The 25,646-nt window shown below is 40.0% G+C and overlaps 2 protein-coding genes across 8 annotated transcripts in view; one reads left to right on the top strand and one right to left on the bottom strand.

Annotated features, from left to right (window-relative positions):
* The window catches only part of RBM11 (RNA binding motif protein 11), a 51,158-nt gene extending 38,345 nt beyond the window's left edge, over window positions 1-12,813 (top strand). For all 7 annotated transcript variants that reach the window (XM_056327402.1, XM_056327403.1, XM_056327404.1 and 4 more), the window contains 11 exons: window positions 554-773; window positions 1,264-1,418; window positions 2,512-2,667; window positions 3,758-3,957; window positions 4,801-4,927; window positions 6,317-6,418; window positions 7,369-7,512; window positions 8,163-8,321; window positions 10,544-10,710; window positions 11,687-11,881; window positions 12,369-12,813. In XM_056327402.1, coding sequence (XP_056183377.1) covers window positions 554-773; window positions 1,264-1,418; window positions 2,512-2,667; window positions 3,758-3,957; window positions 4,801-4,927; window positions 6,317-6,418; window positions 7,369-7,512; window positions 8,163-8,321; window positions 10,544-10,710; window positions 11,687-11,881; window positions 12,369-12,480 — 1,737 coding nt within the window. In that variant the 3' untranslated portion in view covers window positions 12,481-12,813. The remainder of the gene's footprint in view (window positions 1-553; window positions 774-1,263; window positions 1,419-2,511; window positions 2,668-3,757; window positions 3,958-4,800; window positions 4,928-6,316; window positions 6,419-7,368; window positions 7,513-8,162; window positions 8,322-10,543; window positions 10,711-11,686; window positions 11,882-12,368) is intronic.
* Window positions 12,814-15,622: 2,809 nt separating this feature from the next.
* Window positions 15,623-24,672, bottom strand: HSPA13 (heat shock protein family A (Hsp70) member 13). The gene is made up of 5 exons (XM_056327409.1): window positions 24,572-24,672; window positions 23,079-23,419; window positions 21,951-22,164; window positions 21,167-21,334; window positions 15,623-19,074 (listed from the first exon to the last, which is right to left on the bottom strand). Exons 1-5 carry the CDS (start codon window positions 24,594-24,596, stop codon window positions 18,404-18,406), a joined length of 1,419 nt encoding a protein of 472 aa, XP_056183384.1. The 5' UTR covers window positions 24,597-24,672; the 3' UTR covers window positions 15,623-18,403.
* Between the last annotated feature and the right edge of the window lie 974 nt (window positions 24,673-25,646).

Below are 25,646 nucleotides of genomic sequence, written 5' to 3'. Positions count from 1 at the left end.
ATGAAATCCAAGAATCTGTCATTATTCTGCTTCTGCAAGTTCTGCCTTTCCAGTGGCCTAGCTGAGTTTGGTCCCATTAGTCCTCATCTACACCAAGGATGAGATTTTTCCTGCTGACACTAATGTCATTGACTCCGGCAGCCCAGAGTGGCAGGTCTAAAGTTTCTAGTCCCATTGATGAATAGAGTAAGATTTGCTTCATACAAACTGCCCAGGAATTGCACTTTTGTTTCCTTGGGTTTTGGGGGGGATTAGTTTGTTTTGTTTGTTTGTTTGTTTCGTATAATCTACATGTGTATGTTTTTTTAAGTCTTGACACTGGAAAATACCACAAGTAAGTTTGCCTATGATATGTATCCTTAAAGAGCAGAGTGTAGTGGGAGGGGAAGTGTTTTTACAGTATGTCTTCATATACCTAAGTTGTCAGATTTATTTAAAAAATAATTTAGATTTATCCCGTTCCCATTATATAACTTGGATCTGTATTTACAATGATAATGATTTTAAGGGTAACTTTTTAAAAAATATATTCTTTTTTTTAAAATGTATTTAGATGAAAATATCAGTCGTTTTGAAATACCTCCAAGCCTTCAACTGGCGATGGATGTGGCTCACCATAGCTGCTTATTTAGCACAAAATGCACTAGCCATTGGACAGAATCTGTGGCTGAGCACCTGGACTGCAGAAACAGCCAAAATTAGTGATTTTACAGAGTGGAAACAATCACAAAACTATAAACTTCTCATCTATGGGCTTCTGGGATTCATACAAGGCAAGGATAAACATTTTTGACTGTTTTCTCACCATTTGCTGAGTTTAATCTGCCTAAATGTGTATTAGTAAAGAAATAGTCCTGGTTGTTTCATAAACAGAATTGTATGCAAACCAGTATAATAGTTTAACCTGGGGAGAGAAGAAATATACAGACATGTAGAAGAAAATGCTATTTAATTTTATGATACTTCTGTGAATTTTTGGAATATCAAAGCGTAACCAAATGAAGTTATGTTGGCATCTCAATGAGGAAGGAAATCAGTGTTGATGTGTTATGGCATGCTAACATGAAAGACTTAACTGCAGGAAAAACATACTTATGAAATAGTCACATGTATCAACAAAATACAAAAATGTGCATTTGTAAAACTAAGATGTGAAGCACAACTGTTGGATTGCTCACTGTGGTAGAAAAGTGACAGAAACAAGTTCCATCTCCTTTCCCTCCCCAACCATTCATAATGTCTTTTAATTTATCCATTCACAAGGTCTTCTCATTTGCTGTGGTGCTTATGTGCTCACCAAGGGATCCCTGTCTGCCTCTCGGACATTGCATCATCAGCTGTTAGATGACGTGTTGCACCTTCCTCTTCAGTGTTTTGAAACTAATCCAGTTGGTCAGATCATCAATAGATTCACAAAGGTGAAGGAGAAAAATCATGCGTATTTTCCATTTTATGAGAATGAAGCTTGAGTGACTACAGATTTAATTCCATTTAGTATTGTTGAAAACTTAAAGATATCAAAATAAGTGAATGCGGTATCTAGCAGTAGAAAGCTGTTTCAGTGCATAAAATCTTAAAAAACTGTCTCAAGCTATTTTCTTACAAAACCATCAAACCATATTATTAGTAGTTGTATAGACCTTATCCAAGACTATTAGGAGGCCATTCCTCTAAAACTGTTGCTGCAGTGCAATGAGTTTACGAGACCTAAACCTGATCTTTTTAAAAAAAAACCAACCTGTATTTTTCTTAGATAGTATACTGTATATCAGAATCAAATGTTATTGTCAAAACCAATTAATACATTAAATTCATGTTCTTGGAGGTGTATAGACATAAAGTGGATGTTATTTTCTGTTTGTGGTGTTTTGGCTTTAACTGGAACCTCTAATACACATACAAGTGCTATTCACTGTGACTTTAATACTTCCCACTCTCATCATAATTAGATCGTTGCATTACTGATGCATTACTGATTACTTCAAATACAGTGACTGTTGGTGGCTCTGCTCTCTAGAATAGAAGAGTGGTTGTATAATACACTAAAAGATCAGTTGATTTAGGTTTCACTAAAGCCCCTAGTCTTTGGTAGTGATATATTATAAACTGGGTTTGAAAAAGCTTTACCACATATAGTAAGAGATTAGTAATAGATCAATATGCTTCCAGAACTATGAACAGGAGTATACAGAGTTAGGATTTGAATTCCTGGCCTCCTTTCAGTCTGATATGCTTTATGTAAGCTAAATAATATTGAGTAACAAAATAGCAAGAGCTGTCTCTTTTTGACTTTACACACTCTGAGCCTGTTCTCTGACATACAAGTAGTCTAAAAGCTATTATGTCTTTTTCATTTTTAGGCAAATAATAATATATGAATACATTCATTAGGATATAATCAGGGGGGATGCTACTAGATATTTCAGTTTTATTCCATTTTTAAAGATACTTTCTTGAAGTTTTTAGTGGAATTTACACATAAAATATTGATTCTTCTGTGCATCGTTACAGGACTTATTTATAGTGGACATACGTTTCCATTACTACCTACGAACTTGGCTAAATTGTACACTAGATGTTATTGGAACCATTCTGGTTATCACATCTGCCTCACCACTATTCATAGTGGTAGTTATTCCCCTGGGATGCATTTATTTTACTATCCAAGTAAGTGCATTAAGCTTTTACAAGGATTTCTCAATATATGTGGATCAAATGTTCAAAACAATCAAGGATACCGGCTTAAATTATTCTTTATTGTGAAAACCAAAAAACAAACCCCAAACATACATACATACATACATACATACATACATACATACATATATATATATATATATATATATGTATACAGAACACATGTGAAATTGCTTTCAGAAAAAAATCCTCAGCTTCTTAAAAGGAAATTAGAACTCTTCTTGAATATATCCTGTAATGCTTGGGAAATTTTAACATCTTCTGTTTTTCTCTTTATATTTTCCTTTTTCTTAGGAAGATACAGTATTGATACAGATCCCACTGAAAAATTTGATTAAGTTACCTGAAAAAAACGCTGTATATAATAGTGAAAATTAAAAGTTGAAGGGTAACCCTGAAACAACAGATGTAAAATAGAATAACGCCTAAACTACCTGTGCTGTTTTTTGTCTAGAGTGCCAGTTACACTACTGAGAAACCAAAAAGTAATGTTTCAGGAAGACTAACAGCTGCATTCTTGTTTCTTGATGCTCAAAGGGTGGTCTGTGATTAAAGACCTTAAAAGATTCTTAAGAATACAGAGGAAGGAAAAGAGTGCCTGGATTCAGTCTGTTAAATAATTTAAATACAGATAATATCTCCTTAATAATGAGTGAATTAAAGGCTGAATTTCATCTGAGAAGGAAACAGAACATTCTAACTTGAAGTTTACACAAAAGTTTTGGTCGGTTGTTAGACACCTCTTGTGCTATAGCACGTTTTCTATAGAATTTGGAAGTAATAGTCTCCTATTTTAAACTTGCCAGTAATTTATATATTTCAGTTATGTCAGCACTAAAATAATGGTGTGTCCCAAGAGACAGATTTTTCTTTTTCTACACTGTTTGTGAATAGCTTTTTTTATGTGTAGACACATTCAACTTTTTCATATTCAAAATTTGCAGGAATTACTGAACAGATTTCTTAACTGGAAATACATATGGCAAATATTTTAAACAAAAAAAGGTAAAAGAAACTGTAGTAACTTAAAATGTCTGTTTTGTCTCTACTGTTTTATTAGCGATACTACATAGCGAGTTCACGACAAATTCGACGACTAGCAGGAGCATCGCATTCTCCTGTGATCTCCCACTTCAGTGAGACTCTTGCAGGGCGCTCAACAATTAGAGCGTTTGGCCACCAAGGAAGATTCATTAGAAGAAATAATGATGTCGTGTATGAGAACTTAGTGTACTTCTACAACAATGTTATCTCAAACAGGTACTTTACAGCTGATCTGCATCTGTGACTAAGACTTTCTTCTGTAGAATTCCACAACTAAGGGTTTACCTCTAGTCAGAGGAACCCACTGGGAAAAAGGAGGACAAGAGCAATTTATCCACCACTTTTTGTAATGAATGGGTAGATTATGTCTAAGCACTAGGGTTTCTTCTTTATGTACCAGAAACTAGCAGGTTTATAGAAAATATGCATAAACTGCCTGGGATGAGACTGTTACGAAAAACCAACAACAACGAACAGGAAAAAAAATTAAAAAAAAATGTTTACCAATAGGTCATGAGCATGGAGTGTACTAGTTTCAGCTAACAGTTCCTCTTACAAGTTTACGAACAAATTGAATTTATATTTTGGTAGTTCACGTGAAAGTAAACTGGTGTCTGTACCTACAGGCACTGGGCGGGTCTTAGAGAGTGGAATCTTGCGTTTAAGGAAATACGTCCATTTCCTCTCCTTCCTTTGTGATTCAGTTCAGCTATGGGCAGAGATTAGCAAGGTGAAGGTTTTCAGATCTGGTTTTCAGTCATACACCAGATTTTTTTCCAGATAGGAAGAGCAGGAAAGCAGTATGAAGAGTAAAGGGAGCACTAGCCAGGAGTTGAGACACCTGCATTTTGTTTTTAACAGTGCTGCCAGTTCTAGACATGTTATATTCCCTCCCCCGTCCACCTGTAAAATGGGAATAATAGTACTTATCTCTTTTGTAAAGTGAGTATATGGCTAATACAATGATCTCAAAGAGTCATTATATTAGCAATATGTTTGCTGTACTATCAAAAATTTTGTAGGTAATTCACATTTTTTCTTTGCCTTGATTTAATACAGGTGGCTGTCTGTCAGGCTTGAATTTCTGGGAAATTTAATGGTCTTCTTTGCTGCAGTGTTTGTAGTACTGGCTGGAAATACAGTGAGTTCTTCTACAGTGGGTTTATCAATATCCTATGCTCTAAATGTAAGTAATGTTTTTCTTTTTTTGCTGCTACCACATTGCATATGAAAAAAGAAGGATACATACAATGTGGCTGAGTAGGTGAATATGCACAGTAGCATCAGCAACACTAAATCCCATGGGCAGAACAGAGTTTTCCTTTGCATTCCATTAATTCTGAGAAGCTTCACATCAATTATTATCCACTTTTGAATTTAGATGAAACAATAACTATTAAAACATACTTAAAAATCAAGTTAACTGAGTATGACTTGTTTTTAAGTGTTCTGATAAACCAAATAAGAAGCCTAGTCATGCACAGCCATACTTCATATTTGATTTCTTGTTCTTGTTCACTTACTAAATGTTATGTAGGAATGCTTACTAATAAAATCATTTACTTGGGTGTTGTCCTTGTAAAAGTAATAAATGAGAGCCACATTTGAAATGTGTCTCGAGGTAAGGTAAACTGTACTGGTAAGTTGCTAGTTAAAGTAAATCCTAAGCATTATGTATACAGAAGCTAAGCATCCAAGTTTTATGTTCTTGTGATACTCAGGAGTCTAGTGGTGTTCAGATTCTCACTGTGGTGAGTGCTTCAGAAACGCAGCTGAGAGATACTCATGAATAGAAATACAAAAAAATATATAGACCTGTCGTGGCATAACCACATCACCCCCAAATCACAAAAGTTCCATTTTCTATTATCCAGAGATAGAAAAATCTCCTTTATATCATCTTAATCTTGGTGATGACAATCACAGGTACTGCACAATTTTTCAGCTTCATCTGATGTCAAATTGGCGCCATTCTTTATTTAGTTACATACAGCATCTCAAAATGGTTGACTCCAAGAATTCTTCGGCTCACTTTTTTCCTACAGAAGTGGGAATATTTAACCACAGAATTGGTGCCACGGGAGTGGTACCTATTCTCTGTGTGTAAGCATTCCCAGTGCTTGAAGATGACAAATTTGGTAGACATGGTAGACAAATATCTTCATTAAAAATTCTTTGTTAAGTACTGCTGGTTTACTTTACATGGGAGTCGTGCAATAATGTACATACAATATGAGCCATATAAGTTTTTCCTTTCAACGTATCGTACAATTACCTTGCACTTTCTGTTGATCTTGAAGTAGTTTCAGATTTCTGGAGCTGTTATGTTAGTGAAAATTACAGTAGCCATTGGGCAGTCTGAAAGCAGACAAGAACTGCTCAGAGGAATGCTCAGATCAGTGATTTTCTAAGAGATAGTTCATTTGGTGTACCATCATTTTCTGTACACTTTTTTGCTTCTGTGATTAAGCATCCAGCTTATGAGGTAATTAAAGTCAGGGTAAGTTTTGAAATCAGTATGCTTTATTTTAGCAGAGTAAAATTTTTATGTTCTTTGATGGAACTATTTCCCCAGATAATTCAGAGTCTAAATTTCTGGGTGCGTAAAGCGTGTGAAATCGAGACCAATGCAGTTTCAATTGAAAGAATCTGTGAATTTGCAAAAATGGATAAAGAGGTGAGCATTTTTCTTGAAATGGTGAGCATTCTTCTTGAACATAATTTCTATACACATAATTTATGTGTATAGAAAATTACTGACTTTAATATTGATGAGTGGTAATAGCAGGTTATAATTTGTTATTAAATACTTTCTGATTTTTTTTATGTTGAGAGTAATATGTAGCTTCTTCATTACATATATAGTCATACCAATTTTATTCCTATTTTGAGTAGTAAATTTCTTGGCATTCTTCTTAGCAATGGATTTTGTAGTAAGACTAATGCAGCTACAGCTCAGGTGAATTCTCTATGCTACGTGCCACCAAGAGAAACATTTTAAGAGGGGAAGAGAGGAAGATAAGCCTTGCAGACCCCTAAATGTTACTCACCTCATGTGTGGAGAGATATTTGTTTCAAACCAATTTGCCTTGGTTATTATGCTTTTCTGAAAGCAGTTCCCATGTCAGGGAGGCATGAGAGCCTTGGTCTGTCTTGGAAACAAGATGCTTTTCTACTTTGTCATTCTCTTTTACCCTCCTGCCATGTTTATGTTTCTTAACCTTTGTCCACATCTTCCTGTTCTCTCCTACTCTACTTCTTAAAACAAAATGTTTCTCAAAACCCATGCATTTTAAATATCTGGGAGACTGGGCATCAGATTAAACTCAGTTCCTGTCCATTGATGGAACAAATACCATACTATTAGCAACTACCCAGTTACACAGAGTTTACTTTTTTAAATGTGTATAAGGTGTTAAAAAAAGACACAACCCCAAACCAAAAACCCAGTCAGGGTGCTTCTGCCAAGTTGTGTTTATGAAAGTAGGTTCTCCTTCCATTACGTGGCATTGGAATTATCCTAAACCTGCTGGGATTTTTAAAGAAATATGTAATCTTCCTAATGTTTTTATTAATTTGTAACATTTTTACTGCCATATGCTGAAATACCAATGATTTTAATTCCAGAAACCATGGATAATGTCAAAAAGGCCACCAGAAGGGTGGCCGGATAGAGGGATAATAGAGTTTGTTAACTACAAGGCTCAGTACAGGAAGGATCTTGGTTTAGCACTGGATGATGTTTCTTTTCAGACACGGAGTAAAGAGAAGGTACTGTATATAATAAGAGATAAATCTGGGTATAAAATTCTGTTTTCCAACTTTTTACTTCAAAAAGATTTCATATGAGGAAACTCCAATACTAGATATGGCAAGATGATGTTGAACAGGGAAGATGTTAAGTGGGTAAGACATTAAAGAAAAGACAAATGAGAAAAGGAAAAGTATTTTCCTCTACTATGTAGACATTGTCATCCCTGTAAGAAACTGAGATAATGTTTTATGAATTTGGTAGTTTTAGGGAAAGTCCAAATTTGAAATTAAACCTCTTGTCCACTGTGATGAATATTTATGTAGAGAAATACGCTGCCAGATTAGTGCTAATCAATTTTGGGTTTGGGATCAAGGAACACCAAGCAAGACCTAGTTTAGAGTCCTTGGATGGAGCTGAGGAGTGCTAGACAAAAGGGAGGAGAAACAGAAAGGGTTCCCAGGGAACCAGGTGTAGGCTTCCACAGCTTCTGAGGGAGAGCTGATTGTCAGTCACGTGTTCCGAAAGTGGGTTTCCACCTATAGGGTTGTATGTTGATCAAAGAAATTGATGTTTGGAACTGGAAGTTGAAACTGAATTCACTAATAATTTTTCATGTAGAATATGTACATTGGAATGTTAAAGGCTTCATCAGAATACTTTGTTTCAGGTTGGAATTGTTGGAAGAACGGGAGCTGGTAAATCAACACTCACAAATTGCTTGTTTAGAGTTCTAGAGGGATCTCAAGGCAAAATAATTATTGATGGAATCGATATATCAACTATTGGACTCCATGACCTACGTGGAAATCTTAACATTATTCCACAGGTAAGATGTGTTTTAGCGATAACTTTTTTTTTTTTTTTTCCCCTGTACTAACACAAGACACTTGTTTGGTTTTTTTTGAGAAATTATAACCCTGAAGTCCACAGGCTACCAAGAGACAGAGGCATAAAACGCCAATAGAACTTTACTGATCTTTGAAAATAGGTCTGTTATGGTCTATCAGGTTTTAGAATTGAACTTTCGAGAATCTTAGCTATTTGATTAGACATTAATCTTCAGTACTTTTGGCATAATGCTTTCCTGAAAAATGTTCACATATCATTAGGATTGTGTTCATGCTGGTACACTGATTTACATTCAAATGCTCTAGCGTAAAGTAAAACCTAGAAAACAAATTTAATGGTCACCTGAAGACTTTTTGCCAGTTCCCTGAGTGCCATTCATAAAACCGTTTTTGTGCATGGGTGATGTGAACATAATTTTTAATAAATTTATCTGATATTTTCCAAAGGAAGGTTTGTTTTTTGTTTTGTGGGGGTTTTTTTGCTTGCTTTTCTGGAGCTTTAATCCTGGTAATATTTCCTATGTGTCTCTGCCATAGACTGAGCATGGAGACAAGGCTAATATTTAAAACCGAATAGGCTGGGTCTTTCTAAGAATGGGCTGAATAGAAAAAAATGCGTATATATTCCTTCAAATCCTTTGCTGCTTTCCCTTTGAGAAATATATTTGCTCAGGGGAATGATAAATTTACAGGTTTTGATACAACTTTTGGTTCAGAAATGAGAATACTGAACCAAATGAGATTATGCTGCAGGACTTCAAAACACAACAATTCACACATGCTTGGCTGTTACCTTTTTCTTGTTTTAAGCAGCTAATACCCTACACATCTGGATGACATCTGACATTTGTAAATTGCACAGTATTTTTCTCAACTGCAGTTGCAGGTCTGGTTTACTGTGGACGGAGTATGTCGGATCCACATTAATGCAACTAAGTTGAGAGAGGTACAGGAAAGTTCAGTGGACTAGCAAGCTGGGACCAGAGAAGGAAACTAGAACTGGAAGGGTGGAAAAATGGAGACTGGAGCTTGAAGAGAATAGGTGGTGTGTGGAGGGTTGAACTGCCTAGGTCAGTAGAATGGAGCTGTACAAAGATAAAAGTCTGGGACAGAAAAAAGGGCATGGCAAGATACCAGAGCTTTCAGTGTGCACATTCACTTGACTGATCTGAAAAAGTATCTCATACAAACGATTTTTAACAATTATATTGAAAGGTACAGATTTGCAAATTACTTTGATGCTGTTCTAAATGCAAGTAACATGCAGTTTAAATGAGGAATATGCACAAGATCTCATACAGTCCTTTTTGTTTGCTTAGCTCCCTCAAAATTACCGCTGTTCTGTTTGCACGGAACTTGCTAGTGAATGGTGTTGGCCTTTCACAGTCTAACTATTGGGTCACAGTGACTGTGACTGCACTTAGTCAAGGTGTCTGTTCACTGCCTCTAGAAACATTGGTTCTATTTATAAATCTGTGCAGGTATTCGTACGTTGTCAAGTACTGTTTTCTTAAATTCGCCTTTTTAAGAAAAAAAAATTCGTGTGCATCCAAAAAAGGTGTTTAGACTTAACTTGTTTCTACGAGTTGTTTTAGACTTAATTTGTTTCTAGAGTACTTGTTTCTACGGTTGTAAGCACTAGATGTGATCCATATGCATCCTGGCATTTACTAGTCTACGTCTAGCGTTCCAGACATTCTCTGCTGTATCCAGTGCACAAAAGCTAGTGATGCTTATTTATGCAATAATTGCTTTTGTTCTTATTGCTGAATGTCACCTTTCCTGGACAAAATAAAGAATATTTGACTTACAATCATAGCCTGCTAGTTTTTCTTAAAAGTGCTTATGAATGTAGCATCCAGTGCTTGGCAAAGCTGACAACAGTAATAATTCATGTGGTTTTGCAGTTGCCAGGTGCCAGGCAGGCCTTTAAGTCAGCCATAGACCCGGCAGCACAGAGAATGCCTAAGAAATCTGTTGCTCTTCATATTTCACCTTTATGGAAGAACTGAGCACACAAAGACTCCACAAGATATTTTTTTTTTCATCCACCAGCTTCAAAACGTTACAATTTACCTCGCAAAGCTTCATTTCCAAAATTATTTGTCCCAGTTCCCTATGTTAATAACATAAGGATTTATGGCTGATTGTGTTTTAGGTTTGTGTTGGCATTGTGCACTCATGTTCTGCTGTTATTTAGGACCCCATCTTGTTTTCTGGGACAGTGCAGTCAAATTTGGATCCACTTGGAAAACACTCAGATCTTGAACTGTGGGAGGTACTGGAACTGTGTGACTTAAAGGTTTTTGTCCAGTCACTCCCAAAGAAGCTTCTTCATGAGATTTCAGAAGGCGGTGAAAATCTCAGGTACATAAACAAGATAGTGCTATTGCAGTTATTTTCTGTACTGTAAAACTGTGTGTTCCTTCAGAGAATTTACTTCAGAAAGTATCAGTGTAAAAATGACACTTCTCCCATCATTCTAAATAGAATTATTCTGGTAGTAGGAGTTTCTTTGAGGTGGCTTAACTTGTCACATCTCTGTAAAGTCTATGGCCGGTGCTGCATGGGAAGCCAAGAAGCAGACTATTTGCAGCCCAAGTATATAAGTAGGTGTAAATCAAGGAGCAGGGAGGGGAGCGATTTGTGCACCACCTAATTAGATTTAGATAGAAAAGTGCTCGTTTATTTAAATTAAAAAAAAAAAAAAACAACAACAAAACAAACCTCCAAAAATGCCAAACCTGGAAAGAAGGCAAAACTGGAGAAAGCTCATTCCTTTGCTTTATTTGCTTAAGCAAAGCAACCGATTATTTCCTTGTAAAACATTAACCCATAGTTATGTAAGGAAGGTGACATTTGGAATAAAAGGACTCTTAAGCTCAAGAAGGCAAATACTGAAGTTTTTGGCAGCAAAGGGGCGGGTCTTAAATGGAGTGTACTGAATATCAACTTTTAATTTTTTTGACAGATCATATTCAGGAGGAAGTTTCTAGAAGGCATGCACCACAGCTAACATATAGGTGTATCCACACTTTTACAGTGAACAGTATTAAAAAGTGTTTTAGCATTCAATCTGGCTTACAGAAATCGAAGGCAAGACTGCATTTATGCTACAGAGCTCAGCCACAGGTGTTTAAGAGTCACACCTTAACTGTTACTGGTATGCTGAGCAATAAGAAATAAAAACTTTAAAACGAGCTGATTATATTTCACTAGTCTTTCCAGAAGTCTAAAGTGTTGTTAAGAAATACAGAACAGGTAGGCTCTACAGTAATCTCTACTTTACATTATTCTCCCCTTCCTCAGTGTGCCTGACCTGACCTCAAAATTTTTTTAACAGTGTTGGGCAGAGACAGTTGGTCTGTCTGGCTCGTGCTTTGCTTCGAAAGACAAAAATCTTGGTCCTAGATGAGGCAACAGCTTCTGTTGACATGGAAACAGATAATTTGGTGCAGTCCACCATCAAAAGAGAGTTTTACAACTGCACAGTATTAACTGTAGCCCACAGATTACATACAGTCATGGATTCAGAGAGGTAAGTTTTGCTAAGCCATTTTTAAAATAAAGGGCTTCCTTTAAAGACATCAGTTTTCAGAAATTAAATTTTACACTTTTTATCCTTAGTATCTTTGTATCTGTACAATCCAAGGTATCACAAAAGACTTGAGCAGCAATATTAATTATTGATAAACTGTGTTCTGTTTTCCCCTTCCAATTATAGAATTAATTTAATATTTTTCCTGCTAAGGTAGAGGTATAAGCTGCTATTAAGACCACTTAATTCTCTAGAGTAAATGGACAACACTGTAGCATTTTTACCAATTAAGCGTAAATGCCAGTTTCAAAAGGCTTTTTTTTTAATATAGGAGTTCCTAGCTTTAGAAACCAACGAATTACCTAGTACAATGATATTTCTTGTAAATAAGAGTTCCCAGTATCCACAAACATCTGTATAAGGACTGGAAAATAATGGGTGAAGGGCTGGTTTTTCTTTTCCTGTAATCTGTGCTTTTGCATTGTAGAGTGCTCGTTCTGGATGCAGGAAGGATTCTCGAATATGATACACCACATAATTTGTTACAACGAAAAGGTGCCTTTTCTGAAATGGTTGCAGAGGCTGGCATAAGAACATAAAGACAACTAATGACTGATTTCTTAATGAAGATGAGAATTCCTTACTCCAGTAAACACTCAAGGAATATCTGGCAGTCCACATATTTTATATGGAATATATGATATTCCATATAAAATAACTAGCTTACTCAAAAGCTCCTCACAGCATTGCTATTTACTACAACTACTATCTGTGTATATTGATCAAGTTTCTTAAAATGTCTTTCTGATTTTATACAAATCACATATTTTGATCATACTGGCACTGGAAAACATAATGAAGCAGTGATTTTCATGGCATATTTTAAGTGTTGCACTAGTAAAGACTGAAAAATAAATCTTGCTGTTCACACACTGGTTTTAATTAAAAAATAGTACTTAGGTTGCTCTGACATTATGCCTATTTAGTTAACACATTCTTAATATAATTGCAAATTCATAAAAAAAACAGAACTGCTTGTTGTATGGACATACAGGCAGAGGTCATTTGGTGCTGGTTTTTAGGACACACGTATTTGCCTGTACGCTTAGGTAATTCTTGAGGCAATAAATTTGCCACATTAAGTTAATTTTCCTTTCACCCTTGTGATTTCTGAATAACTAAAAAATTATTTCAAGTAACTGAAACCCACATCTTATGTATCTAACTGAGCATTACAAAATCACATGGTAAATGAATCCCAGAAAAACGGAGTTAGGTGCGGCTATCTCTTTGCTTGTAGATTCTTATGCAAACCTCAATGCTAATTACAGCAGCAGGACAGGTTGTGTAAATTTGCTGAAAGTGCGAGTTAAACATACCTAAACCCGTATAGGCCACAAACATTAATTTTAATTTTTATTATAGTCCCTGAAACCCTTTAAATTTAATACCAAATCAATCAATGCAATCTTCTCTTCAAAATCTGAGAGAAGATCCCCATCAACTGCTTTAAAAAAAAAACAAAATAAAACCCAAGTCTGGAAGAGACTGGTATGACAACATTTCTCAGGAGAGAACACAGCTTTTTGCTTTTCATCTCATTTTCCTCTTCCCCCATGCCCTCAAGTGAGGCCAACAGTATCTTCCCAACAGAGCAGACCCTTTCCATACCAACATTTAACTTCCCTGTGACATTCAAAGTGCCACCGGCAGGCTCTCCTGGGGCTCTGCTTCCCCCAACCTTGTCCCCATCCCTCACCCACCTTCGTGCTCCCCTCCAAACCCACCCTTACCTGGAAGTATCACAAGAGGAACGGGGAAGGACCGAAATGAGTCCTATTCCTAAATTGCTTAGTAAGTTTTAGGCATAAGGCCCAGGGAGGGAGACTCCAGTACCTCAAAACCCAATCCCTTTTACAAAGTTCACAGAAAATAATCTGAGGACTGGCATTAGTGCACGGTAAGTTTTACTTTAATTATTATTATTATTTGTGGGGAGGAGGGTTTTTTGTGCTTACTGGTGGGCTGACATCGCCATACAGCTTTGTCCTACCTTCAGACCACAGTTGGAGAAAGCTGCTGACAGTAATTGCAAAGTCTTAGAAAAAATAGAATGGTGGACTAGCGTCAGCAAAACCCAAATAGCCATTCCTGGTCGTTCTGCAAGCTGTAGTCCTCCCATATAGCAGTACTTTGGAAAAGGAGGCGCAGTAGAGACAGAGGCAGCATAATGTGCTCCCGATACGTTTTCATGCAGCAACAGCTGACCAAAGTGAATGACCTAACAGGCTTAGGGTAGGCAGGGAGAGGCAATTTTGCAGTAACCCCTGGGGGTCAGGTCCCAGCCTTGTCCCATTGGGGCTACTCATAGGCACCCACCCCCTGGGAAAGGCTCTGGCCCCCAGGGGCCGCTGACTGCTGAGGCTGCTGAGAAAGTGCTCGGGGCTGTTCTCAGAGAGCCCTCTGCCTGGGCAGGTGGGCTCCACTTGGTTGGAGATGGCGTGAGGGACCCAACTGTCCATCCCTTTGAGGAGCTGCTGCTTCCTTTCCTTTTCCAGCTAGGCTGCTGGGGTTAAGGAAGGGAAGGGTGGGACAGCCAGGGTGTTGGGGCAAAGTCTAAAGGGAGAACAAGGTGCAGAAGGGCACGATGACTGTTTTTCCTTTTCACAGAGAAGCGTGGAGCAGAACCTGCTCATGCTTTGCTTCAACTTCCCTGCAACATTCGAAAATCCCACAGGCAGCACCTGCTCAGGCACCACTTCCCCCAGTCCTGCTTCTAGCCCTTGCTTGACACTTCCCTGGCAGCAACACAGGAGAAACTGGGAAGACGTTTGAGGGAAACTCCGCCTTTCTCCCACAGGACCATCCCCATTTCTGCCCCTGGCTGCCTGTTGGGGGAAGGCTGGACTAGGCTTCGAGATCATCATCATGGCTTTTGCCCTGGGGAAGCAAGAGGCTCACAAATGCGCTGTAGCATTTTCTCTGGCTCTGTTTCTGGGCAGCAGTAGTCCATGAACACGCATAGTGCAGGCTAAAAGATTAATTTATGAAACTGCACCATCATCCAGGCTGTCTAGACCTTACATTTCCCAGCCTGAATGCCAGGATGACATACATGCAGAAAGCCTCTCACAGCTGGAAATACCAAAGAACAATTTGGCACCTACCTGGGACAAGCTTCCCAACCTGCAACTTGTCAGACATCACATTTACTCATATTCTGCGTGAACCTGTCTGCATCCTCCACACTGCACCTGCAGGGAGCCATTCCCCACATCCATCCTGCAGGTGCTGACAACAGGAGGAAGGCAGGCTCTGTTCCTGCCCCACATCCTGTCATCCAGCAGGCAGGGCACAAGGACAGGAAGGACAGGAGGGGTGGGAACTGCTCCCATGCCCAACAGGAGCAAATAGTTCACCGTCGCCCCCTTTGACCTGGGTTTCCCTCCCTGTCAGTGCTTCCCCCTTCCTCCCAGTCACTCCTTGCTTTTCCTTGCACCAACCCGCGTTTTTCTTCACAGTTCTGTTCTTCCACCCCAAACTGCAGCTTGAAGAGGTTTTTTCCTGTTCTTCCACCCCACTTCCGCGTCAATTCCCAGAGAAGCACTGTCATTTCAGGGTACAGCAACCCCCTGACCAGTTAAAGGATTACAACCTCATCCTCTAACCTCCAAAGGCATCTCAGGAAGACAGGGAAATAGTGCCGTTACAGTATTTCCCTGCAAAACTGAAACAAATGTCCAAGGGACAGAAATTGCTTTTATTAAAAATATTCTAAAATGTTATTTATAAAATGCATTTCAACATCTGCACTTGGAAACAATTCAGGAACATACAACTGGTGAGACATTTATACTTTCAGAATTTTAACTCGTGAAACAAGCTTTAGCTAAATAAATTTGTTACACACCCACCACCACAGGCAGCCACACTCAGATTTCAAGGACTGCAGGAAGATTTCAGCCTTCAAATATCCATTTAAAGAGAGACTTCTGGTAAGCAGTATATGTGCACAGCAGGAAATACCCACTTAGTACAGTGGACTCATCTTAAAATCCAACAGTTTGTGCCAAAATACAGTATTAAAATTAAAAGATACAAAATAAATAACTTTATGGCAGAATTCAGAAAAGTTACTTAATAAATACAGATGCATTGTGAAATACCCAATGTGCAGCCATTTTTCTACTAAAAAAATAATCTGCATAGAAATCTGAATAAATAACCTTTTCGCGAAATATTTAAGATAAACAACTCGCCCTTCCCTTACAATTGACAGATTAACACTGAAGGAGATTTAACTCCTCCAAGTGAAGGAGTATATGAAAGAAAAAAAGTACTTCATTTATTTGCACTGAGAGTTTTAAGTTTCAAGTTACTCCCCACACTCCTACCCGCAGTCCCAAAACTGCAAAAAGCCTCCAGTAGTTTAAACTTCACTGTGATATGGTTCTGTTTTTATACAGGTCTTCTCATTTTACACAGTGCATTAAAAAAATGAAGACTAAAGATCTACTGTAACTCCAGTAGACTTTGAGATGAAATTTACAGCAGGGCAGAAGGAAAGGCCACAATGACTCCAAAGACACTGGAATATACGTTGAATACATGTTTACATCTGCCCCAAACAGCAACTGCGTACGAGAACCGTACCATATCTTGGCATATTAAGCCATGATTTCACTGAAGAGGCACTTGTTTCAATGCAGATGTAGTTCCTGGAGTTCCACACAGACTTAGACAGGGTCACTTTCAAAGAGGTTACAAAGAGAAAAAAAAAAAAATCCTCAAAAAAAAAAGTCCCTTTGGTTTAATAGAGGAAATTAGTTGGTAGTATTTTGGGAATCGAAGTTAAACGATGCTGACAGAATGGTTGTATGGAACTATGATCCAATTCAAGATGTTTATAATTGGATTACTTCAAAGATACCTTTAGACAATAGCTATACAAACAGCTGAATCAGCACAATTGATCTTTGGCAGTACCGTAAGTCAGGCCTACCGCCAGGAGAATAATAAGCCTACTTTAATAGAGTCATAGATTAAGTAATAAATTTAAGCCCCATGCTTTATCATGGCAAGCTTAATGCAAACAAAATTATTCCGGAGAATACAAGAAAATGCATAGAACCACCTGTCACTAGAGCTTACCCGACTAAGACTGGGTTGATAGATGATGAAGCCAGTCTTAGCTGAATAAAGTGTTTTATCTGTGTAGAAGTTTCTCCAATGAAAAGAATTCAACCCACCTTTAGATACTGATTTCACATTCCAAAGAGAGCAGAACGTCACCAATATTATTTTTTTTCCTTCAGGTCATTAATTTTTGTCTCCTCATGCATTTGCCAGATAGCTGTGTAGCAAACTATTTGCCTAAAATGAAGTCCTAAGAAGTTCCACCTCAAATCCCGAGTTACACACACTGCTGCCTGCCCAAAAAAACAGCTACAGTCTCTGATCCACATTCAGTTTAGAGTGAGGGTATGACAAAACTCAAACCAGAGACACAAGCTAAGAAGTACGAAGTAGTTGGGTGAATTTTCATGTACTAGGACTACAGGAACTAGACTTCATCCAGGTGGTCCCTTCTGTCCCACACTTCCTCCCTGAGAACAGCATGGTTTTGGGTACTCCAGGGGTAAGACATCACATGCTTGCAGATACAGAATGAAATTCATGTTGGTCAAATTCAAGGAAAGATATACAGGTGTGGCTTTAAGACACGTAAAATTACTGCAGTTTTCAAATAAGGCAGGGGAGGTATAAATAACTGGCAATATGCCCTTGTTCTCTGTGGAGAACATCAGTGGTATGACAGCAACACCTTATGTTAACCATCAAAACCAGATCAGGAAGTAATAAGCCCTTGGAGACACACTGAGTAACTCTACATTAGCAAGGGACAAGTTTTAATATAGTTCGGCTGAAACATGAGACAATTTGCCATATAGCCTCAGTAATACCATTATGCTGTTATGAACAGCAGAAGAATCAAGTGAATGTGTTAAATCTCATTCAAGCTGCATCATGCCTTTTAGAAAGGTGTTTAAATGCTCAAATGACTCAACGTAATAAATACATTTAAACTGAACACTGCTAGTGCTATGTGCGTTAACACTGTTTCACATTCTTTCCAAGTAAACACATTGGACCTGGCAACATCTACAGTACCACACCACATTATCCCTAACCTTTGGTGACATGCCCTTTGTATTTTAAACATACACCTCTTCAGGATTTGCTAATAAAATTTAGCAAGAAAACATGGGTGCGTCATCACTAGCATTTTCATCCACAGTCCAATCTACAAGCAAATACAGGACACTTCAGAACTTCAAAAATTACTTGTACCTTTAAAATAACATCTAACTTTAACAGTTATGCATACAGCGACACCAAACTGGAATAGATTTAAAGAGAAGTATAATACAGCTATAATTAGGCTCCACTGCCAGTCAGACAGGTATACACCATCAGAGTACACTTGTGGAGAGATGGAATGCATTGGGGAAGAGTTTCTTTTCAGTTAAAATTAGTCTTCCGTAAATGCTTATTAGGAATTTCTATAGCACTGACTTGAAGAGGCCAGGACCCACCAACAATTCCTGCTTGGATGGCCACGCCTGTTACAACTGCTAGATCAGGATCTACAGAGGTGTTAGGTTCCTTTCCAAAGAAATCCTGAATAACTTTGCGTATTTGAGGAATCCGGGTAGAACCTCCAACTAACACGATTTCATCCACTTCTGCTTTGTGCAGGTGGCCTTCCTTCAAAACTTGTTCAATGGGCACAAGAATCTTCTGAAAAAGATCCTCATTTAACATCTCAAATAGCTTCCTAGAGATTTCCATTTCAAACACAACTTTGACAAAGTTGTTCTCTACTTTTGAAGTGTCTCCAAAGTTTTTCAGATCTTGTGTTTTTTGTGAAGGCTTGCCTTTTAGCATAGTGTCTGGTTTTACCTCACTTTCTGGAAGTTCTTTGGTAAGTTTCCTTTCTGGCATAGTCAAAAACAACCTTAGTGTAGCTGCCTCATAAACAGTCAGATTTAATTTAACTGCTTCCACAGCCTGTCTGAGGCGATGTATTTCTTCTTTTCTTGTTGGCAGAGAACCGTATGTTTGACGGAGCTGATCATACAAATACAGCATCAACCTCTGATTAAAATCCTGTCCTCCAAGTTTGTTGTTACCTGAAAGATCAGAATAGAAGACATCACACACATCACCTTCAAAGCTTCAGAAAGCAGCACACACTGTCTTTTTTACTGGGAGACTGTGTTCAAGGGGCCAGAGCAGTGATAATAGGACCATAAGCACAGCCAAGAGCTCACAGCACTGCAAGAGCAGAGGTAACTTGTCCGCTGGAAAACACATGATGGATAGTAATTTCCAGGTTTTTATTTAACAACTATTTCAGAATCCACCTTCCTTAACATTTTCTCCCTGGAACTAAAAAAAAGCAGCGGTTGTTAACTCAGAGGTACTCTCTATAGAAGAAAACACCGATACATTTCTAGCTGGAACCCTGTAACTGAAGTGCAATGTCTCACAGCAAATTGTTTTTCCAATTAAAATTCCCAGTTTCAAATTTCTCTCTCTGCCTGCAGTACAGCTTTATTTGGATTATTGTTCTAACAGTTTCAAGTTATTCAACATCTTCATGCACCCACACAAAAAGCTACATGCTACTGAAGTATATATATAAACCCTGCTGAAAGCAGAAGGAAATGATAAAATGCAAGCAGTGAACGTCAAGCTCTGTTAACAGGTGTATCTTGTATTAGCCTTCAGAAAGAAAGGGGAAAAAAGTATAATATATAACCAACCTCAACTGAAAGATTATTTTTGCACCATGTTTTCAAAACCTTTCCAACAATTGTTCATGCTTTCCATTCAATAGTGAAAAACACGCCCTGCAGATTTTCACCTGTGTTGAACAATACTCTCAAGAGTTTCCACCATTTTGTTTTGACTGAAAACAGGAATTCACCTAGTGAACCTCTGTCAAGATAAATCAGAATGAAGCTGCTGGAGTATTTTTTGCTGTTCTGCCCTTACTGGACTGCACAGCAGCTCACATCCAGAACTGTTGACTGAAGGCAACGCAGACAGCACTGCACCTCAGACCTGTCTGAATCCAGGTCATCTGAAAAGCAGTTGCATATTCACTACAGTTTTACCAAACACTGCTGCCAGAACTCTTTGTCAGGTGATTAAACACTCTGGCACATACATATCACAACACTTACCTCTGGGTTAACAGTTCCCAAGCCCTGCCCAACTGAGGTGGAGCCAAACACAAGGCGAGGATGTTCTAAGGCACATGTCAATGATTTGGCAAGTATTTCCAGCTTGGACAATGGCAATAGAAAGATTTGTAACACTCCCAGACTCCAAAAGTCCAGTCAAAGTAATTCTAATACTCACCAGCACTTTACTAGTGGGCACAAAAGTTAACAGTCACAGATAAAAGGAAGCCACAACTTACTCCTTTCAGTCAACCAAAACCTGTAAGCTTATCTGTCCTGGTTTCAGCTGGGATGGAATTAACTTTCTTCTTAGTAGCTGGTACAGTGCTGTTCTCACATCAGAGCCAAAGCACAATGCTGATCACGCATTGATGGTTTTAGTTGTTGCTGGGTAATGTTTACACTAAGTCAAGGACTTTTTGGTTTCTCAGGCCCTGCCAGCAAAAGGACTGAAGGGGCACGGGAAACTGGGAAGGGACACAGCCAGGACAGGTGACACAAACCAGCCAAAGAGGTATTCCATACCACAGGACATCATGCTTGGTATTATATAAACTTGGGGGGTTAGCTGGGGCTGGGGGATCATTGCTTGGGGGCTGGCTGGGCATTGGCGAGTAGTTATACTATGCATCACTTGTTTTCCTTTCTCCCTTTTCCTTTGGATTTTATCCTTCTCCCCACCTTTCCATTGTAACTGTTATTATTATTGTTAGTGTTGTTCTTTCCTTTTTATTCTGTTTAAATTATTAAATTGTTCTTATCTCAACCCTTGAGTTTCACATTCCTTTCCAATTCTCCTCCCCATCCCTCCAGGTTGGGAGGGGGGAGGGAGCAAGCAGCTGCATGGTGCTCGATTGCCAGCTGGAGTTAAACCACAACATTATCTTCATCTCTGACACCAGTCACAAACCTAATTTTGCATGAAAGGCAGCTGGGAACACATTCTGTTTTAAAAAAAGCCCCTCTAACAGTGACTTTAGGTGTACCTTTCCTTTCCCCCCTCCTCCTTGAGGAAAGAAAGCATTTTTCTCACCTGCCATAGCTCGTGTGAGGAACATCCCTCCCTGCTTGTTCAACAGAGACACATCCAAAGTTCCTCCACCCAAATCCACCACCAGCACATTAAACACATCAGCTTTGTGGAGCCCATAAGCCATAGCTGCAGCTGTGGGTTCATTGATTACTCGCAAAATCTGCAGCCCTACAAAGAGCAAAGATACAAAGCAACAGTCAGTACACTTCAAGAACCTGCAGCTCTCACATCATAATGACATTTGCCATTAGCTGGGTGGTTTTGGTTTGTGGGTTGTTTTTCCCCCCCCATCAAATTTACCCGAAGTAAAACATGAGATCTAAAGAAAATAGTCTTCTAAGCAGTAATACTCAATGAACTCTTTTCCTTATTTAAGGTAAGTACTACTAAAGTAGCACTGCTTCAGCATCAGGGCAAAGTAATGTATGATGATTTGCTCAAACACATTTCTTCCAGGAAAACCTTGCTAAGGAGACTTATTTCACATGTTCTGTTTCTCCTTAAATTACTGTCCAAAGGTACTCTGTAAAAACTCTCTATTTAAAGAATACTAAAACCATTGCTGTGCCTGAAGTAAAACTTAGTTGTTCTAGCAATCTGTGCATTAGTAGCTGCACCTGTCATTACCCAAGAGGTCTCTGCTGCTCCTCACAATTGTCAATGGTCTGTAAAAAAACTAAGTAATATCCATTCTAAGGTTTTCTATCACCTCCCCAAAGACTTTGCTGTGAGTGAAATAGACCTAAAAGTTTCCCACAAAAACACTGGAATAAAAAGACATCACCTGCGAGGTTAGCTGCCTTAATGGTAGATTCCCGTTGCCTTTCATCAAACTCTGCTGGCACAGAGATGACCGCCTTTGAAACGGGGATGCCAAGAGAGTCTTCTGCCATTCCTTTCAATTTCAGTAGCAGCTGAGAGCCAATGTGCTCTGGAGTGATACGAAATGTTTTATTAGTCATCACAGAAAATTCAGCTGATCCATTGTTGTTGAAAATCTAGGAGGAAAAAGCAACACAACCCAGAGGTAAGAAGTCTTTTTCTTATGCTGTCCCCCCCTGCTCCTGCTAAGTGTTTTATTTGCATACAGTCTGTTTATTCTGGAAAAACATGAATGTGCTTTTGCCACTTCCTAAATCACTTTTGTTCCTTGATCACAAGTATTATACAAAACATGCTACTTAAGAGGTGTGAGTGTACCCAAAGTAGTGACACCCACTATGCACAGGCAAGACATTAAGAAGTTAAGACCTAGCAACTGCGTAGTAATCTTCAATACCACACTCAGAGATAAAATTAATGCTTTTTAACGACTAGGTCTAGCCAGCTGATAAAGCTTCCCACATGTGGTTCTTTCTGAAAGGAAGTAAACAGGTTGGTACTGGAACAGCTTCTCTTAACAAGGAAAGAAAGCAAAGATCGAATGCAGTACCTGAGAATTTGTCTCTTTTCAGCAAATACTGCACTATGCTAAACTAACGCAATACTTTTTTTAAAAAACAGCTTTCAAGATCTGCTGCTGGTCGAGTAAGCACTAGAAAAATACTAGGGGAAAAATGCACTGGGATAGAGAAGACATGACTTTTTTTTTTAGAATATTATAAAAGAAGTCAAGTTTCAGTTGGAATTTCAAGTTGAAATTTATACTTTTATAGAAGTAGATGGAAGTTTATGCAGAAACACATTCCACAGTATAAGACAGAGTCCTCTGGAAAATTACTATCAGCTCTCACACAGAGGAACAGAACTTCTACAACCATTTCCTCCCCCCTTCTCTGGATACCTCTTACAGTTTTCAAGCATATCAGATTTAGCCAAATGACTCAACGTCTGACAAGCTGGTCACCTACTACATGTTTCAAGCATCCTATAGCTTACTGCTTGGAGAGAACTGAATAAGATGGCTACTTACCTTAAAGGGATACCTGCTACTTTCACTTTCTAGTTCTTCTGAAGTAAAGATTTTGCCAATGAATCGTTTTGCATCATATATGGTGTTCTGAGGATTTGAATCAGCCAGTTCTAGGCCATCATATCCTACATACACACCTCTGTCTGTGAATGAGACTATACTTGGTATGCTGTTGTGCCCATTTTCATCTGCAATAACCTTCACCTGCCCTGTTCCAGGAAGAAAGACACCAACAGAGCAGTAAGTTGTGCCAAGGTCAATGCCAATTACTTTTGGTGTAGGCATTGGTAAATATTGCTGTGCTAGATAGCCAGCTAACCAGAGAGCCAGAATAGCCGAACCTGAAACACAGATTTTTAAAAAGTAAGAGTTAGAATACCTACTGCTGCGAACTTCGAAATCAATGCAAATTACACAGTATTATACACTAAACCTCATGCAGTTTTATTTCAGGGTCTAAAGCCTGTTCAGCTACTTCCTTAGTTTTCAAAATCGGGCACCTGCAAATTCAGGTCTCTTAATTCAATAAAAAGTGGTCAGAAGAGTCAAAAATCTTAGGCACAAAACACTAAACTGATTTTTAAATGCCCAAGAGGCACAGCAAAGGCAAACTATCACCACCTTGTGATTCTTTTTCTTTCTGCAAGGTCTTTCAAAAATATAGGCTAACTAGTATTTTGGGAGGAATTGCCTATGAATAACCCCTAAGGGACATCTAGTTAATGAGGCTGCACAGAATCACACTGAAATAACAGAATCCCAACTCAAACATCTCGTCCAACTTCAATGGAAGTCTAAAAATAAGGAGATGCAAGACATGCTAACTCCAATTTCAGTCACAGCCCCCAAAGAGCATCTTCCCACACCTCTCAATCTCTTCTGTGCTTTGAAACCAAGGGGTAGACTAGTTTAAGTGCAGAACAGGGTTTTTGATTTTGTTGGGTTGTTTGTGTTTTCCTAGTTTTACATATAATCGACAAAGCAAGAAACCAAGAAGTCTACCTAAAAGCAATGCCTTGGAAGTGGAAAACCAAGCACCAACATGCAAAATCTGAGAGACATCTAAATAGGTTAAATTTCAAAGACTGGGCAAACTTTTTGCCAGCAAGGAAGGGTGGTCACAAGTACGCTTCAAACGGAATAGCGAGAAAGAGAACTTTTACTTCTGGCCGAGAATCTTCTAAGGCGTTTCTCAGCAACACGCCACCGCACGCCCCGGCTTTCCGAGCAGCGAACGCCGCCGCCGCGCCAGCCTGAAAAGCCGCCGGCAGAGACTGCGAGAGCCCCAGCGAACCCAGGCGCTGGCGGTCGGCGCCCACCGCCCCAAGAGAGGTGACAACAGGCACCCGGGCCCTGCCAGATGGGTGCCACCACCGGCGGGGCGGCCGCTCGCCCGCGCTCTCCCGGCCCCACCGCCGCCCGCCCCCTGGTCACCACATCCCCGCAGCCGCCCAAGGGGCGGACCGGGCCCCTAGGCCACCGTCCGCGCTCACCCAGCACCGCCAACTGCCCGGCCATGGCCGCCCGCAGCAGCGCCGGCCGCCGGCTGCTAACGGCTGCTTCCGGGCCGGGCCGCCCCCTCACACGCAGCGGCGCGCCGCGGCGGCGGGAAAACCACAGCTCCCAGGGGGCGCGGGGCGCGCTGCTTCCGGCGAGCGCCAGCCAATGGGCTGAGGGAAGAGGCGGGCGGCAAGCAGGGGCGGGGCGGCGCAGGGAGGGAGGGAGGATGCGCGGCACCTCGCCAGGCGCATGCGCAACCAGCGCCGCGGTGCCTGCTGGGAGCGGTAGTTCGGCCCGAGCGGCCGCCTTCGCTGTGTGGGGCGCGCTGGGCGCCGCTGCGGCGGCCTGGGGCTGTAATGGCGCCCGGCTTCCCGCCCGCCTCCAGCCTCCTCCTGGCCTGCGGCACGGGCCGGTGGTGAGCCGGGGTACCGGGCAGGGGCGTGGCGCGGGGGCCGGCCCGGGCAGGCGCCGCTGCAGTCACCGCCCCCCGCTCCCCCCTCCCCAGCACCCTGCTGCCGGCGTGAGGCGTTAGAGACCGTAGATCTGGCACTGCCGAAAACAGCGCACGTTAGAACTCTTTGGCCTTTAAAAATAATTATAGCAATTGTTATTTCTTTTTTATGGTTATTACTGGCATTCGTTTTCCACAACCTTTAGCTAAGGCGAAATGGGCAGCTGCCCTGTCAGCCCTGGGGCAGAAACAGTGAAGCGACGGCCCCAACTCTCGCACAACATGGGGCTACTGAGGCCACGGCCTTTTGGAACAGTGCCGGGTGCTGTGGTGAAATGGCCATGGCTGTGGGCACCCACAAGGAAAGCCCTTCCTCAGGGGCTTCACGTTTCCTCTCGGTGCCAGTTTTCATGGCAGACCGAGACCATCTGGGACCTGGGAAGGGGTTTTGGCCCAACACATTACACTGCAGCAGGGTACTTGCATTTCATCTGCTCTCTTACCCTGTCTCTGGAGAGAGCAGCAGGGTGTCCTGCACCAAGGTTACAATCTCCCATGTAAAAACTTTTCGTCTTCTCTCCCTGAAGTGCTCTGGTGCATTTTTGCAACTTCACAGT

This window comes from Falco biarmicus, chromosome 2 (genome assembly GCF_023638135.1).
Source record: "Falco biarmicus isolate bFalBia1 chromosome 2, bFalBia1.pri, whole genome shotgun sequence".
Taxonomy (NCBI): Eukaryota; Metazoa; Chordata; class Aves; order Falconiformes; family Falconidae; genus Falco; species Falco biarmicus.
The sequence above is the reverse complement of the archived record's forward strand: the minus strand, read 5'-3'. Positions and strand labels throughout refer to the sequence as shown.